This window comes from Tenrec ecaudatus, chromosome 7 (assembly GCF_050624435.1).
Source record: "Tenrec ecaudatus isolate mTenEca1 chromosome 7, mTenEca1.hap1, whole genome shotgun sequence".
Lineage (NCBI taxonomy): Eukaryota > Metazoa > Chordata > Mammalia > Afrosoricida > Tenrecidae > Tenrec > Tenrec ecaudatus.
Window position 1 is genome coordinate 85436665 of NC_134536.1, and position 14142 is coordinate 85450806.

The following is a 14142-nucleotide window of genomic DNA, read 5'->3' on the forward strand; positions in this document are numbered from 1 at the left end:
TTTTTGTGGTTGCTGCTTTTTTCAGACATACCTTAAATACTTTGTGTATAGGAAGTTGGAGAGGATGATAAGCATTCTCTTTTTTTCCCAGTGTTACATTCAGATCCCCCATTCTTCCACTCTTTTATTTAAAACCAAACAACTTCAAATGATCCTGCTCCTTAGATTCTTATGTATATTAACCTTATAAACCTCTTCATGTTGTCATTTTCCTCGTATTCTTTGAAAACTTGTTTCTAGATAGAATCTCCAGTTTGACTCCCTTACCATTTGGTCACATAGCCTCTCATTGTGTGATCTTGATCCTCTCTGGCATTTGTTTTTATATGTGATGTGAAGTTGACTAGCATTCAGGATGATCAGGTGTTGGAGAATTAGTGCTGTTAACTTTGAGGAATAATAGATGGCAAACTTTATAAATTTCTATGTATATTGATGAGTTTAAGAATTAACACAAAACTAATAATTTTGGTGAGCTTGTGTTTAAAATTGCAGGGGCAGTGAATCACTTAATATGATTCTTCTAGCCAAGTTTCTAATTCCCACCCAAATGACCTTTTCTTGCATGGGTCTAATAAGAGTGTGGTACTGATAAGACTGCCACCCTGGAATACCATCCTGCTGCATCTAAAATGAGTCCTTTGAGAAGCAGGAGCAAAGATCTCATTACCAGCAAAAGCCGGGAGTGGATCAGTCCTATGGGCCCAAGATCCTTGCTCATTGAACCCCCTGGATCCAGAAGACAGCTGTGACATCAAAGGAACAGCGGTCGCAGAACTAGGAGCATGAAGCAGAGTGGTAGACTTTCCAGTCCATGGCACAAGTAAAGTCAAGCAGTTTTATGCTGGAGGCTGGCTTGTAGAGTGAGTGGGGTGCCTCTTGGCACTTAATTGGGGAAGCTGGACTTTTTGACCCACAGAAGTGGAGCTTTATGGCTCTGGACTGAGATTGACTGGAGTGGGATGCCTCTGGGCACTTAATTCAGGGAGCTGTGTTTATTTTGCTGATTGCCATCAGTTTGAGGCTTATAGTCGAGTAGTATGCCTTTTGGGGCATTTATTAGCAGACTAGAACTTTGTAACATGCTGATGAGCTGTATTCTGAGCATTTCTCATTAGCATTACTACCTGTTCACTTCCTTAATAAACCCTTTAATCATGAATATTGTCTGTGAGTTATGTGTAGCCATTGCAATAGATATTAGATAATGTAAAGATAAAGTAGAGAATACCAACTAAGATAACTCAAATATTTCAATTTTATAGTAAGTATTAAAGGGAATCATTACTGAAATTGTGATAGCTGGCTATATCTTGATAACTGATTTAAAGAGAGGGAGGGGTCTTGTATCTTTATAAAGGTGTTATGCTCCCTGTGATGTACTGGAACGAGCATTGACTAGATTGAATCCTGGCTCTACCACTTGTATATTACTTGATCTTTCCTTCTTTAAAATTGCAAAGTAGAGAGAGTAATACTTAATCTGTATATTTGTTGAGCCAATAACTGCAATTATATGTTTGCATATCATATATACTTAATAAAATTTGAAGGCTTTCAGTGTTTAAATAATTATTTTCTTTGAACCATCCTATTGTCTCCTTAAAAGGTTAGATTTCCCTCACTTTGTTTTGTGTAGGGAAAAAATTTGAAAAATCCAGAAAACTTTTGAGAATTGGGGTTATTTAAGCTGAATGATCAAAAGAGGCAATCCTGTGTATATTATTCTTCCAAATTATTTAGGTGTAAGGAAAAACAATGTAACTGTTATTCTTCATGACTCAATTTTAATATAATGTTATACTTTTACTATTTCATTTACAGATATATGATGTTGATCGATGGCACAAATGAAGTTTTTATGATCGACAGAGATAATTCAGTATTTCATGTTTCAAATCTGGAGTTTCCGTTTCGTAAAGATCTTCGAATACATTTATCAAATACTCTCTTGGATGGGGTAAGTTATTTTATCTTAAAAAAAAAATCCACTACCCCTGCAAATACATTGTTAAATGAGAAATTTAGAGGTGAAACCAGTTTTCACTAGAATGCTCACTTTTACCTGTGTTTACATTGAATCAGTATCCTTATTAATGGTTGTCTGGCAGATGAGTTGTTGAACCTAAAGATGGATTTTGTGATGTTTTCTTCAGTAAGAGAGTTAATATATGGAAAAGTAGTCAAATGAATTTAGTATTGATCATTGAGTTAGTTTATTGTGCCAACCTGGCTGATAAACACACGTGGGGTTAATTTAAGGGTGGAGGGATAAATGGCTCATTGAGCCTCGCCCTTCTAGTTCTGGGGTCTCTTGCTTTGTTATGGTCAGACCAAGGTGTGTGTAGCAGCCTTAGCAGTTCCCTGCTTCAGCTTGCAAGGCTGACTTCCTGCAAGACATCCCTGAGAAGAAACCAAGTGGACCTACCCCAATGTAGTCCTGGGTGCTGGAGCAGCTGTGTGGTGACCCCTGCCAGCACTGAGATGCTTACGCATTCACTGACTTGGCTTTCCTCCTGCAGTCCGCTTCATTGTATTTTGTGAGATGGAGGACGACTTTGTGGATTGGTGTTGGACATATAGGTTAATGGTGGACTTGGGCAGCACTGGGTTGGGCTGTTTTCTTGATGTGCACTTACCCTTTATATAAAACTCTCGTACATATGAGTTTCTGTGGATTTGTTTCTCTAAAGTACCCAGACTAACACAATCATTGTAACCTAATTAGAGAGTAATGAGCAAAATTGAATCTTAATGGCTTTTTTTTCTTTGTTCTTAGAAAAATAATTCTTATTGAAGTCTAGTATTACTGGACTATTGTACTTTTCAGTTTAGTTTTAATTCTGCGATATTACACATTAAATTTTTCTTGACTCTTAGCTATGCAGATTTGTTTAAAGATAATCGTACCTTTTGGTAGTCATGCTTTTACTTGTACATTTGAATTTTTAAGCCATTAAGAATTTTCCCATTCGAGAAACTTTGTATTTATGGAATGATAAAATTGATAAAAATTATTTAACTTTCTTTCTTGTAAGCAACCCCCTTCTCAAGTTCTTTTAATATATTGATTCACTATGAATGAAAACTCAGATAATAAGACAACATAGAAATCACCTGAACTCTGACTACTGGAGTGACTTCGAATACCATTAGATGAACATCACTTGAGACTTTTCTATCAGGGTCTTCAATTTTATATCTGCTCCAATATGTCTGAGGGATAGATGTACTTACACATTCATGTTAGTAAAGTTAACTCGGAGATTAGAATCTTAAAGTATGTCAGGACCTTTGGGGTCATTAGAACCTCTTCTGGTCACTGACTTTATCAATTACTTTAATACCTGTGGAGACTTTTACAGTTTACTCAGTTTCCTGATTTGTTGAGAAGGTTAATAACAGTACTTGGTTTGGATGCTGTTCCGAAGATTAAGTTGAATAGTTTGTAAAGTGCTTGAAAGTAGTGCTTGGCATATGTTAAAAAGCTTGTTTCATTTGCATTTCTTAATTGTTAATGAGGCTTAATGCTTTTCACTTCTTTATGGGTTATTATATTTCTTCTTAGTTGCTGCGCAAAACCTTTCTACATTTTCACTTGGTCGTTCATCTTTTTTCTTATCTATTTTGTTGCAATATTATTCTAATTGATTTTGGAAAATCTTTTACTTTCCTAGCATTTCTTGTGGTAGAGAAGTTTAAATTCAGGAAGGTAAAATTATAAACGTCATTGTCCTTTAAAAAACAAAACAAAAACATTTATTGTTGTTCACACATCTCCAAGAAAACGTAAAAGTGTTCAAGGGCCCTTATGACCTATACTTGGAACAGGCATGCTGTCATTTCTGCCATATTCTGTTGCCCACAGGAAGACAGGTCTTCCTTAGTTATTGTTATCTATTGGATGCATATGAGGTTGAAATACCTTGAAAATACCATGGCTTGAACGGGGTGCCACCTTACTTCTTAAAGTGAGTTCCCCTCTTGACTTCTCCTTCTCTGTTCTCTGTCACCAGTGTTTTAGCTATTCGGAGCCTCTTGGCATTAAATAGACAATTTTAGGTTTATTTCTCTTATTTTTGTAAGTGAGGTTTTTGGAATTCTGATCAGGATTATGCTGAACCTTATAGGTTGCTTTTAGTAGTATTGGCGTTTTAACAAGAGTAAGTTTTTGAATTGATGAAAATGTAACATCTTTTATTTAAGTCTTGTTTAATCTGTTTTATTGTGTAAGTCCTTCACATTCCTGGTAAGATTTATTTATTCCTAGGTATTTCATTTTCTTAAAGTTTCTTGTGAATGTTTTTAAAAATTCTCTTTCTGATATCTCATTGCTGGTGTATAAAATTTCAGCTGTTCTTTGTTGCTCTTGTACCCTGTAACTTTGCTGAATTCCCGAATTAGCTATGGAAGTTTTCTTGCAGAATCATTGGAATTTTCTATGTGTAGGAGCATACTATCTACGAAAGTACTTTTACTTTTCCAATCTGGATACCTTTTATTTGTTTGGACTAATACTTGAATAAAATAAAAACTACAAAAGAGCAAGAGATATAGAAGGCTTAAATAAAAGAAAAAGTTGTTCCACATTGAATAGAAGTGGTGAGAGAGTAGACAATATTGTTGCCTTGGTTTTTAATGTTTGATCTTTATGTCATTTTAAATGTCTTTAAAAAATCAAATCAACCATCATAGTACTCATTTATATTTCTTTCTATAACCTGTATGATTTTATTTGTATTTTAAATATTTTATTCATCTGAAATACTGTACATTTTGACAAGGAGTAAGATAGGGTTGCATCATTTTCAAATGCCTAGACTGTTTACTACCATTCTGTTTTTCCTTCTAGCTTGAACATACCATTTTCATCTTACTCTGTGGTTGCTAGTAAGGAGCTCCGGTGATGCTATGGGTTAGGTGTTGCACCTGATACCACACGGGGGCGCTATTCAGACCCCACTGGGCACTCTGTGGAATGAGGGTGTCTGTTCCTGTAAAGAATCACAGGCTCAGAAATTTTATGTGAGAGCAGTATATATGAGTCTGAATCTACATGATGGCTGTGGTTTTTGGTTTTGGGTTGTTAGTTGTCTCTGATTTGACTCCCCCTAAATGGTTATGTGGATCAAGCTCAGTTGCCTGGCTCTGTGATATCTTTGTCATACACTGTTTCTTTGTCATACACATATCTTTGAATATTACTGTTTCTTTCTTGATTCTTTGTCCTGAATCATGTATGTTTTAATCTTGCATTGATAATTTTAGATTACGTAAGTAGAATGACTGAAGCATGTTGTGTTACTTTGTTTCCCAGAAAAACAAAACCAGTAACACTCATCTATGTATAAGAAAACTTTATATCAAGAGACAAATTTATATTAAGATAGTGGCCCAGCCGAGACCAACTCAAACCCATGGGTTATTTGCTATTGGGAGATCCCTCCAGACTCCCATAGCTGCAGCCTAGGAAGCAGGAAGGTGAAGTGGGAAGCTGCGAGAGCACAGGCCATTCTGTGCATGGTCATGTGTATCGGAAGGTTGTCAGGAGCATGGTAGGGTGCTAAGAATGAGTGAGGCCACTTTCCAGTCTCATAAAAATAGGCACATCTCCAAGGAGATATCTCCTAAGGCTGTGTCCTGGTTGAGAGATTGCATTCCACCCTTGCCTTCCCACAGGTGCAACCACGTTGACATAAAACTTAACTGTCACACATGCTATTTAATATCTGATAGTCCAGTTCCACCGAATCGCCTGGTTATTCTGAATTTGTCATTTAGATTTTACTCTCCTCTAACATTTGGGTGAGAAGTTTGGCTAGAGTAGTATGTTAAACTTTATTTGCTGATTTTATACAGTAGTAAGCACTTATTTTTCTCTATTGAGTAATCTTTGATGCTTGTCTTTAGACCATTCATCTACTGGATCATCTTCACTTTCACCTCTACCAACCAACATGTCCTTCAGGGCCTGGTCCCTCCTGATAATATGTCCAAAGTATGTGAAGCCTCACCTACTGCATCTTCATTGCCTTTTTCGTGGGAGGGAAAACCCAGTGCCATACCCATGGCCATCAAGTTAGTTCTGAATCATACTGACCTTACAGGATAAAGTAGAACTATCCTATAGGGTTTCCGAGGTTGTAAATCTTCACAGAAGCAGACCGCCACCTTTCTTCTATGGAGAAGCTATTGGTTTTATTTTATTTTAATAAATCATTTCATGGGGGACTCTTACAGCTCTTATAATAATCAGTACATTAATTGTATCAAGCACATGTGTGCATATGTTGCCATTATTTTCCAAATATTTCTTTCTTGATATCAGCTCCTCTTTTTTCCCCTCCCTCTCCCCACCCTCCCACCATCGTGAACCCTTGATAATTTATAAATTATATTTTCATGTTTACACTGTCCGCTGTCTCCCTTACCCACATTTCTGTTTGTCTCCCTGGAACAGGGGGAGTGTTGGCACATCAATCATTGCAATTAGTTCCCCCTTCTCCCCCCTACCTTCGTGGTATCACTACTTTCATTATTGGTCTTGGGGGCATTTATCTGCCTTGGATTCTGTGCCCAGAGCTCTTACCTGTACCAGTGTACATGCTCTGGTCTAGCCAGATTTGATAGTGGTGGTGCGGGTGGTGAAAGCATTAAAGAACTAGAGGAATGTTGTGTGTTTCATAAGTGCTATACTGCATCCTGGCTGGCTTGTTCCTTCCTGTGACCCTTCTGTGAGGGGATATCCAATTGTCTACAGATGGTCTTTGGGTCTTCTGATGCCTGATACCTGATCCCATCAACACCTTGTGATCACACAGGTCAATGTGCTTCTTCCATGTGGGCTTTGTTGCTTTTCTGCTAGATGACTTCTTGTTTAACTTGAAGTTTTTAAGACCCCAGATGCTGTGTCTTGTAATAGCTGGGCACCATCAGCTTTCTTCACCACATTACCTTATACACCCATTTTGTCTTCAGTGGTCATGTTGGGAGAGTGAGCATCACAGAATTCAAGGTTAGAAGCTATTGGTTTTAAATCACTGACTTTCTAATTAGTAGCTGAACTCTTAACAACTGCACCGCTAGGACTCCTTTAGTAGGGAAAGGAGTCTTCCATCTTTTTTTATAGCTTTTCATAGTTTCCTTTCCATGGGGATATTGCTCAGATTTTTCAAAATGTTTTCATTTTCATCCGCATTAAAGAACCACTCGCCACTTTAATGAGCCGTGATGGATTACAGCTGGCCAGCAGTTTTTGGGATTTGTCTGAGAATGGTTCCTGTTTTAATACAGATGAAATTTGCTCCAGTACTTCTGCTTTATCACACTGGTTGTTAAACTCTCGGTGATAGAATTACTTTAATGAAAATTGTATGCATAAAATGTATATATTTAGTAGAGTAAATACTGCTTTCCTTGTATCCCAGTGCTTATTTCCTTGTTCTCTGTGCTTTACTTTTTTACTAGCCAAATATTAGAGCATACATCAGAGGATGTGAGGCTCCGATTGGAGAATGGGATGTTGGGGAATAGTTAAATCTAAGGTATATTTTTGGGTGTTGAGAAGTTCAGGATGTGACCCAGAGAGAATGAGTGGCTGAAGTGGTGAAAAAGATGATTAATGGAGAGGTCAAGGAAAGTGATGAATAATATTAATGAATTCAGATAGTAAGGAAAATTGAGTTAGGCATGAAATACTGGAAAGGAGAAGTTGGACCTGGAGATTGGCAAATAGACTGACAATGTAGTTGTAGTACACTGATAAAGAATCATCTAATACTATGTACTCTGGGATTACTAGTCAATTTTCATTCCTATGGCAATGTGTGCAGTATAATTTTCTAACTAAATATTCTCTCTCTGCCCCCCCCCCCCCCCCCCCCCGCGGTCATTGACAGGATCACCAAATAAATTTGGAAAGATAGCTCATGGCACATCTCCAGGGTGTGCCATTCTTCTCATTGTTGATGTAACTGGTACCCCTAGCTTTTGAATAGTCATTTATCGCAGCCCTGGTAGGAGTCATGGAGATTGCGAGCATTTTAGTTTTTGTTACTGTAGTTTTTTTGTTGTCGTTAAGTTTTTAGCATTGTAACTAAAAATAAAAAGGAAAAAAATGTTAGTAAAACCACTTGCTAAGGTTTAGTATAATTTATACAGAAACTAGTATCATGTTCAATTGCTGGCCCAGGAGTGCAGATAGTGCTTAGAAGGCTAAAGAGAGACACCATGGACACATTTTATTTGAGTGAGGGATAATTGGTAATGATGGAGAATTATAGTACAGCAAACATCTGAAGGAAATATGTAAAACCAGTCTTTTGGGGGGCTCACAGGAGAAATAAATCATTGTTAGAAGCTAAAAATATCTTATGGAGATGTTGGTATTGGAAAGCTTTCTATAGAAAGAGGTGTTCCGAGGTGCCAAGGGACCAGGTATAAGGCATCATGCAAATAAAAACAACAACGATATAAGTGTGTATATATATGTGTATATGTATATATATACCATATTAAATGAAGGGGGAAGTGCAGAGTGGAGACCCAAGGCCCAAGTGTCGGCCAATGGAGATCCCCTCATAGAGGCGTTTAGGAGAGGAGATGGGTTAATTAGGGTGCGAGGTAGTACCAATGAAGAACACAGCTTTCCCCCAGATCCTGGATGCTTCCTCCCCCCAACTACCATGATCCGAATTCTACCTTGCAGGCCTAGATAGGACAGAGGCTGTACACTGGTACATATGAGGGCTGGAGGTACAGGGAATCCAGGGTGGATGATACCTTCAGGACCAAGGGTGTGAGGGACGATGCTGGGAGAATGGTGGGTGAGTGGGTTGGAAAGGGGGAACTGATTACAAGGATCCACATGTGACCTCTTCCCTGGGAGAGGGACAGCAGAGAAGGGGGGAAGGGAGACCCCGGATAGGGCAAGATATGACAAAATAACGAGGTATAAATTACCAAGGGCACATGAGGGAGGGGGGCAAGGGGATGGAGGGGAAAAAAAAAAAGAGGACCTGATGCAAGGGGCTTAAGTGGAGAGCAAATGCCTTGAGAATGATTGGGGCAGGGAATGTATGGATGTGCTTTATACAATTGATGTATGTATATGTATGGATGGTGATAGGAGTTGTATGGGTCCCTAATAAAATGTAAAAAAAGAAAAGAGGAGAAAAAAATGATTAGGGCAAAGACTGTACAGATGTGCTTTATACAATTGATGTATGTATATGTATGAACTGTGATAAGAATTGTATGAGCCCCAATAAATTGTTAAAATTAAAAAAAAAAGAAAGAGGTGTTCATTGGACGTGGGATGAGGGCATTCCAGGTAGGAAATAATACTGAAATATTGGATGTTAATATGATTTGCAAATATAACATCGCATATTACTTATTTGCCTTCCAAACTTGGGTAACTGTAAACAACATATAATAGAATTTAGGAGATTTTTAAAAATAGCAATATGATTCATAATGTCAATTAACTTGCGCCAGAATTATAGTTGCGATATCTATTTTTCTAGTTAATTAAAAGAGCCCACTGTAGTTTCCTGTTTCATTTGCAATTTTTTTCTTTTTTATAATTCCAAACCTAAGAATAACTCAAACCACCTAATTGTCTGGCTGTCAGATGTGAGCATTAAGGTTTTTGTTTTACCCTGCTAAATTATATTCCTTGACCCACAAAAAGTGGAAATAGAAATATGACATCAATTCACTTGAACTAAATTAGTGAAATTTACTCAATTTAATCTTGAGACTAAGGAGAATAAAGAAGAATATAGAATTATTAAAGCTAATAATAAGAATCTTGGAGAAAGTTTATGCCTTTTCAAGGATTGATTCTTAAGAAAGAAATAGTTATTGAAATTTTTAAAAGGTTAGGAAAAAATCATAAAATTTGTGTTGTTTATATAAGATAGGCAAGAAAAACAACCCCAAGGATTAAACAATGGACTTAAGGTTCCTGGGGGCCAGGGGAGAGAGGGAAGTGGGGGAAGGGGAAGCCAACAAACCCAGGGCCAAGGGAACAAGCAGAGATCTAAAATTGATGGCGAGGAGGGAACAACTGGTGGGGTTTAATCGAGTGCATTGTAGCTGAGAGGAATTACTGAGAGCCAAATGAAGGTCAAACATGATAGCAGGACAGGAGGAAAGTGAAAGGAAATAGAGGAGAGAACTATGAGGCAGAAGACATTTAGAGAGGTATAAACTTAGGCGCACATATATGTAACTATTATATAACAATAGGGAAATAGATCTATGTACATATATTTATATGTTAAGTATCAAGGTAGCAGACAGACATTGGGCCTCTCTCTACTAAAGTCCTCCCTGAATGCAAGACGACTTTGTTCTAATAACATGGCATTCTGTGATGCTTATTTTTCTGACATGATCACTGAAGTCAAAATTGGTGCATAAGCAAATGTGGTGAAGAAAGCTGACCATACCGGACTATTAGAAGATATAGCCTCAGGGGTTTTAAAGGCTTGAAGGTAAACAAGGGGCTATCTAGCAGGGAAGCAACAAAAGCCCACATGGAAGAAGCACACCTGCATGTTGGATCACAAGGTTTCCACAGGGGTCAAGTATCAGGCACCAGAAGACCCCAAACAAACAACCATTTTGATGCAAATGAGGGGTGTCAGTATGTAAACCCAAAGCCCATCTGTAGAATGAACATCCCCTAACAGAAACGTCACCAGGAAGGGAAAAGGGAAGTCAGCTAGGGTACAGTGTAGCACTTATGAAACACACCACATCCTCTAGGTTTTTAATGCTTCCTCTCCCCCCACACTCTCATGACCCCTCTTCTACTTCACAAATCCAGCTAGACCGACGCATGTCGGACAGATAAACCTTTCACGAACAGTAATGAGAGTAGTGATACCATGAAGGTAGGGAGAAGAAGCTGAATGGAGAAAGGGGGAACTGGTTTCAATGATCAACTGTAACACCACTCTATCCCCAAGGGACCAACAACAGAAACGTGGGTGAAGAGAGACAGCAGATGGTATAAGATACAAAAATAATTGTCAAGGTATCATGAGGGTAAGAGGGAGGGAGGGAGGAAAAAAAGAGGAGCTGATACTAAGGCTCAATTAGAACGATAATGTTTTGAAAATGATGGCAACATATGTACAAATGTGCTTGATAAAATGGATGCATGGATTGTTACAAGAGCTGTAAGAAGTCCCAATAAAATGATTCATTAAAACATAAATTAGAAATTTGTTTTGATATTTTGATATAGTTCCTCTAAATTACTCTGTTATGTTGATACTAATATAACATGTATACCTGATATGTTTAAAGCTGAGATTAAATATATATGAAAACATACTGATGCCCCAATTTAATATTAAATAAGGAGCATTTCCTCTTATCAAACATTTAAGTTAAAATGTTTTAGAGTACAATGCCTTATAATCTTTAACGCACATTTGAATCCCCTGCTTAAAAAAAAACCAAGATTAATACTTTGTCTGAAGAGTGGGATCTGAGACCCTTCATTGTGCCTAGCCACTTTATTGATCCTACTCACTGAATGTTGGATAATGAAGTTAAGTTTTTTAGCTATTCTAAATAGTCCTGTTTATTAGTGGATAAACCTATTTATAATATCTGATTATTTTTGTGTGATAGCCTCACAGATGAGGTAAGACTATGGTTGCTCCCTTGTACTGCTTAAAGTTTTTAGGCTGTGACAGAGGGAGAGAGTTTGGTATATTTAAGTTACCATAGAGGTTTTGACAGACACAAAAGGGAATTAAAAGAAGCAGCAGAAAGAAGAGAAGCAGAACGAAGAGGAGAGAAGGGTTAGGGGACGTCTTTTAAGAGTTGTAACACGAATCAAGAACTGTAGTATGGTAGATAGCAGCAGTCCCAGTGAGGGACCCAGTGGCATAGCCAGCTGTGACAGATGACAGGAGAAATTGTCCTCAGGAGACCAAGAGGAGACCTGTAGGGCTGAGAGGAGCTGATAAAGATGTCCTGCATTGAAGGGAGACTGTCTAATGCCTTCTGCTCCTGCGTTAGAGCCTGTGGATCGCCCTCTTTTGCTGTATTGCTGGGTTTTCTACCACAAGATTGAATAGGAGTGGTGATAAAAGCTTTCTTCTCTGGCTGACTGTTCACGTGGATGGGGCAGGGTGGTGGTGGTGGTGGTGCTTTCAGGCTCTCCATGGAGATTGATGTTGACTATTGGTTTTGTGTCTATGCCCTTCACTAGAGGAATTTCCTTTTATTTCATTCTGTTCCTGTTTTGTTGAGCCATCTATCAGGAATAAATGTTGGATTCAGTTTAATGCTTTCTACATTACTAGATAGTGCCAAGTAGTTCTTTTTCTTTGTTTTGTTTATGTGGTGGATTATGTTGATTGTTTTTCTAATGTTTAACCATCCTTGCATGCTCGGTGGTGAATCCAGTTGGTCATAATGTATGAAGTTTTTGATATGTTCTTGAATACTATTGGCTAAGGTTTTATTATGAGTTTTTGTTTTTGTGTTCGTGAGGAACATTGGTCTATACTTTTCTATTTTAGTAGTGTCTTTGACTAGTCTCAGAGTTATGCTTGCTTCATAAAATGAACTTCAGAGTGGCCCTTCCTTCTCTGTATTTTGGAATCGTTTGAGTAGAATTGGTACCAACTCTTCCTTGAATGTTTGGTAGAATGTGCCAAGTAAGCTTAATGGGCCAGGACTTTTTTTGGAGGGTACTTTGGGAGGGGCAATATGTGTGTACGGAATGTAAGTGAGTTTATTAATGACTTGTTTAATTTCTTGCTTTATTATCCATTTATTAAAAATTTCTAAGTCTGTGTTAGACATTGTAGTGATGAAACATTAATTTGGTCATCGTATATTGGTCGTCTTCATCTTGTGCTTTTAAAAATATCATTTAATATGTCTTCTCAATAGGCTGGCATTTTACTCTGGGCCCTATTTTGGCAACATCTGGTTGCTCACATCTGGTTTCTCAGTGCATTTGGTAGTGGGTGGGAGGGTGGGCCCAAGTCTGCTCATTGACTGGATAGCAACGGAGGGCGTTTGCCCTGAGGCAGGAGGGTGTGGTCGCACTTACCCAGTTGTTGGGGTGGCAAGCTCCTGATTACTGGGTAGAGGGAGAAAAAATAAAAAGGATCGTAAGGGAAGAGGAAGAAAGAAAAGATATAGAGGGTATTGCATACACAAGGGTTTGCAAATGAGTAAACCTCAGAAGAAAGAAAATAAGAGAAAAGGAAACGAACATCTCTGCCCCCCCTGCCCCCCCCACCCCCCCAAAAAAAGAAAGGGTAAGAGGGAAACCAAAGAAAAACAAATTCAGGAGAGTATTGCTATCAGTCACCAAAAATTACTGCATTGGAAATGTTGGTGCTCTCTCCAAGGGAACATATACCACTGCCGAGGATTCAGCATTGGTGCTACTGAGTGTAGCAGGTGCCAGGTAGTGCTGATAACCTTGGGTGAAGGGGGCTTCAGGTCTTTAGGAACAGAAGAAAAAGGGGAAGGGGCCAAAAGATAAGGCAATGGGAGAGGGACGAACTAAGAAGAAGGTAAAAAGAAGGGGGAAAAAGTACTGCCCCAGTACTGGATAAAGTGCTAGTCAGCAAACACACTGTGCTTGTTCTGCTGGAGCACACCCCTCTGATCACAGAGTGGTAGGTGTAAGCTGATAGCCAGTGTGGATGACCAGGGTGGGAAGAGGACGCTTCTGGGCAGGAATAATAATAAAAAAGGGGCCCAAGAATGAGGAAGGATAAAGAATACACTGAGGTGGGGGAAGGGGACAAGAGGGAATGACTAAGAAGAAAGATAAAGAACAAAGTGACAGTATGTTGGGTTTGCTTAACAGGGAGGGTGGGCAAATCTCTAATCACTGGGGTCTGTGACCTGCAGGTAAGTAGGGAAGCCACACCATTTCTCTGGTTTCTGCTCTGTTTGAAATGCTGTTATTCAAATTTATTCCAGTTAGTAGTTTATGGCTTCTCCGTCAATGTTTTCATTCATTCTTTTTCTCTGATTGTTATTGACTTTAAAGTTTTGGATTTCTGGATTGTTATCTATATCCATTTCACGCTCCTCCTACCCCCTCCCCCAGGTCTTTGTTGTGGAAAATTTGGATAGTGTACCTGC

At 38.5% G+C, this 14142-nt stretch overlaps 1 protein-coding gene across 2 annotated transcripts in view; it reads left to right on the top strand.

Annotated features, from left to right (window-relative positions):
* RNGTT (RNA guanylyltransferase and 5'-phosphatase) overlaps nucleotides 1-14142 on the top strand; it is a 258807-nt gene that overhangs the window by 82411 nt on the left and 162254 nt on the right. For both annotated transcript variants that reach the window (XM_075554782.1, XM_075554783.1), the window contains exon 9: nucleotides 1825-1960. In XM_075554782.1, coding sequence (XP_075410897.1) covers nucleotides 1825-1960 — 136 coding nt within the window. The remainder of the gene's footprint in view (nucleotides 1-1824; nucleotides 1961-14142) is intronic.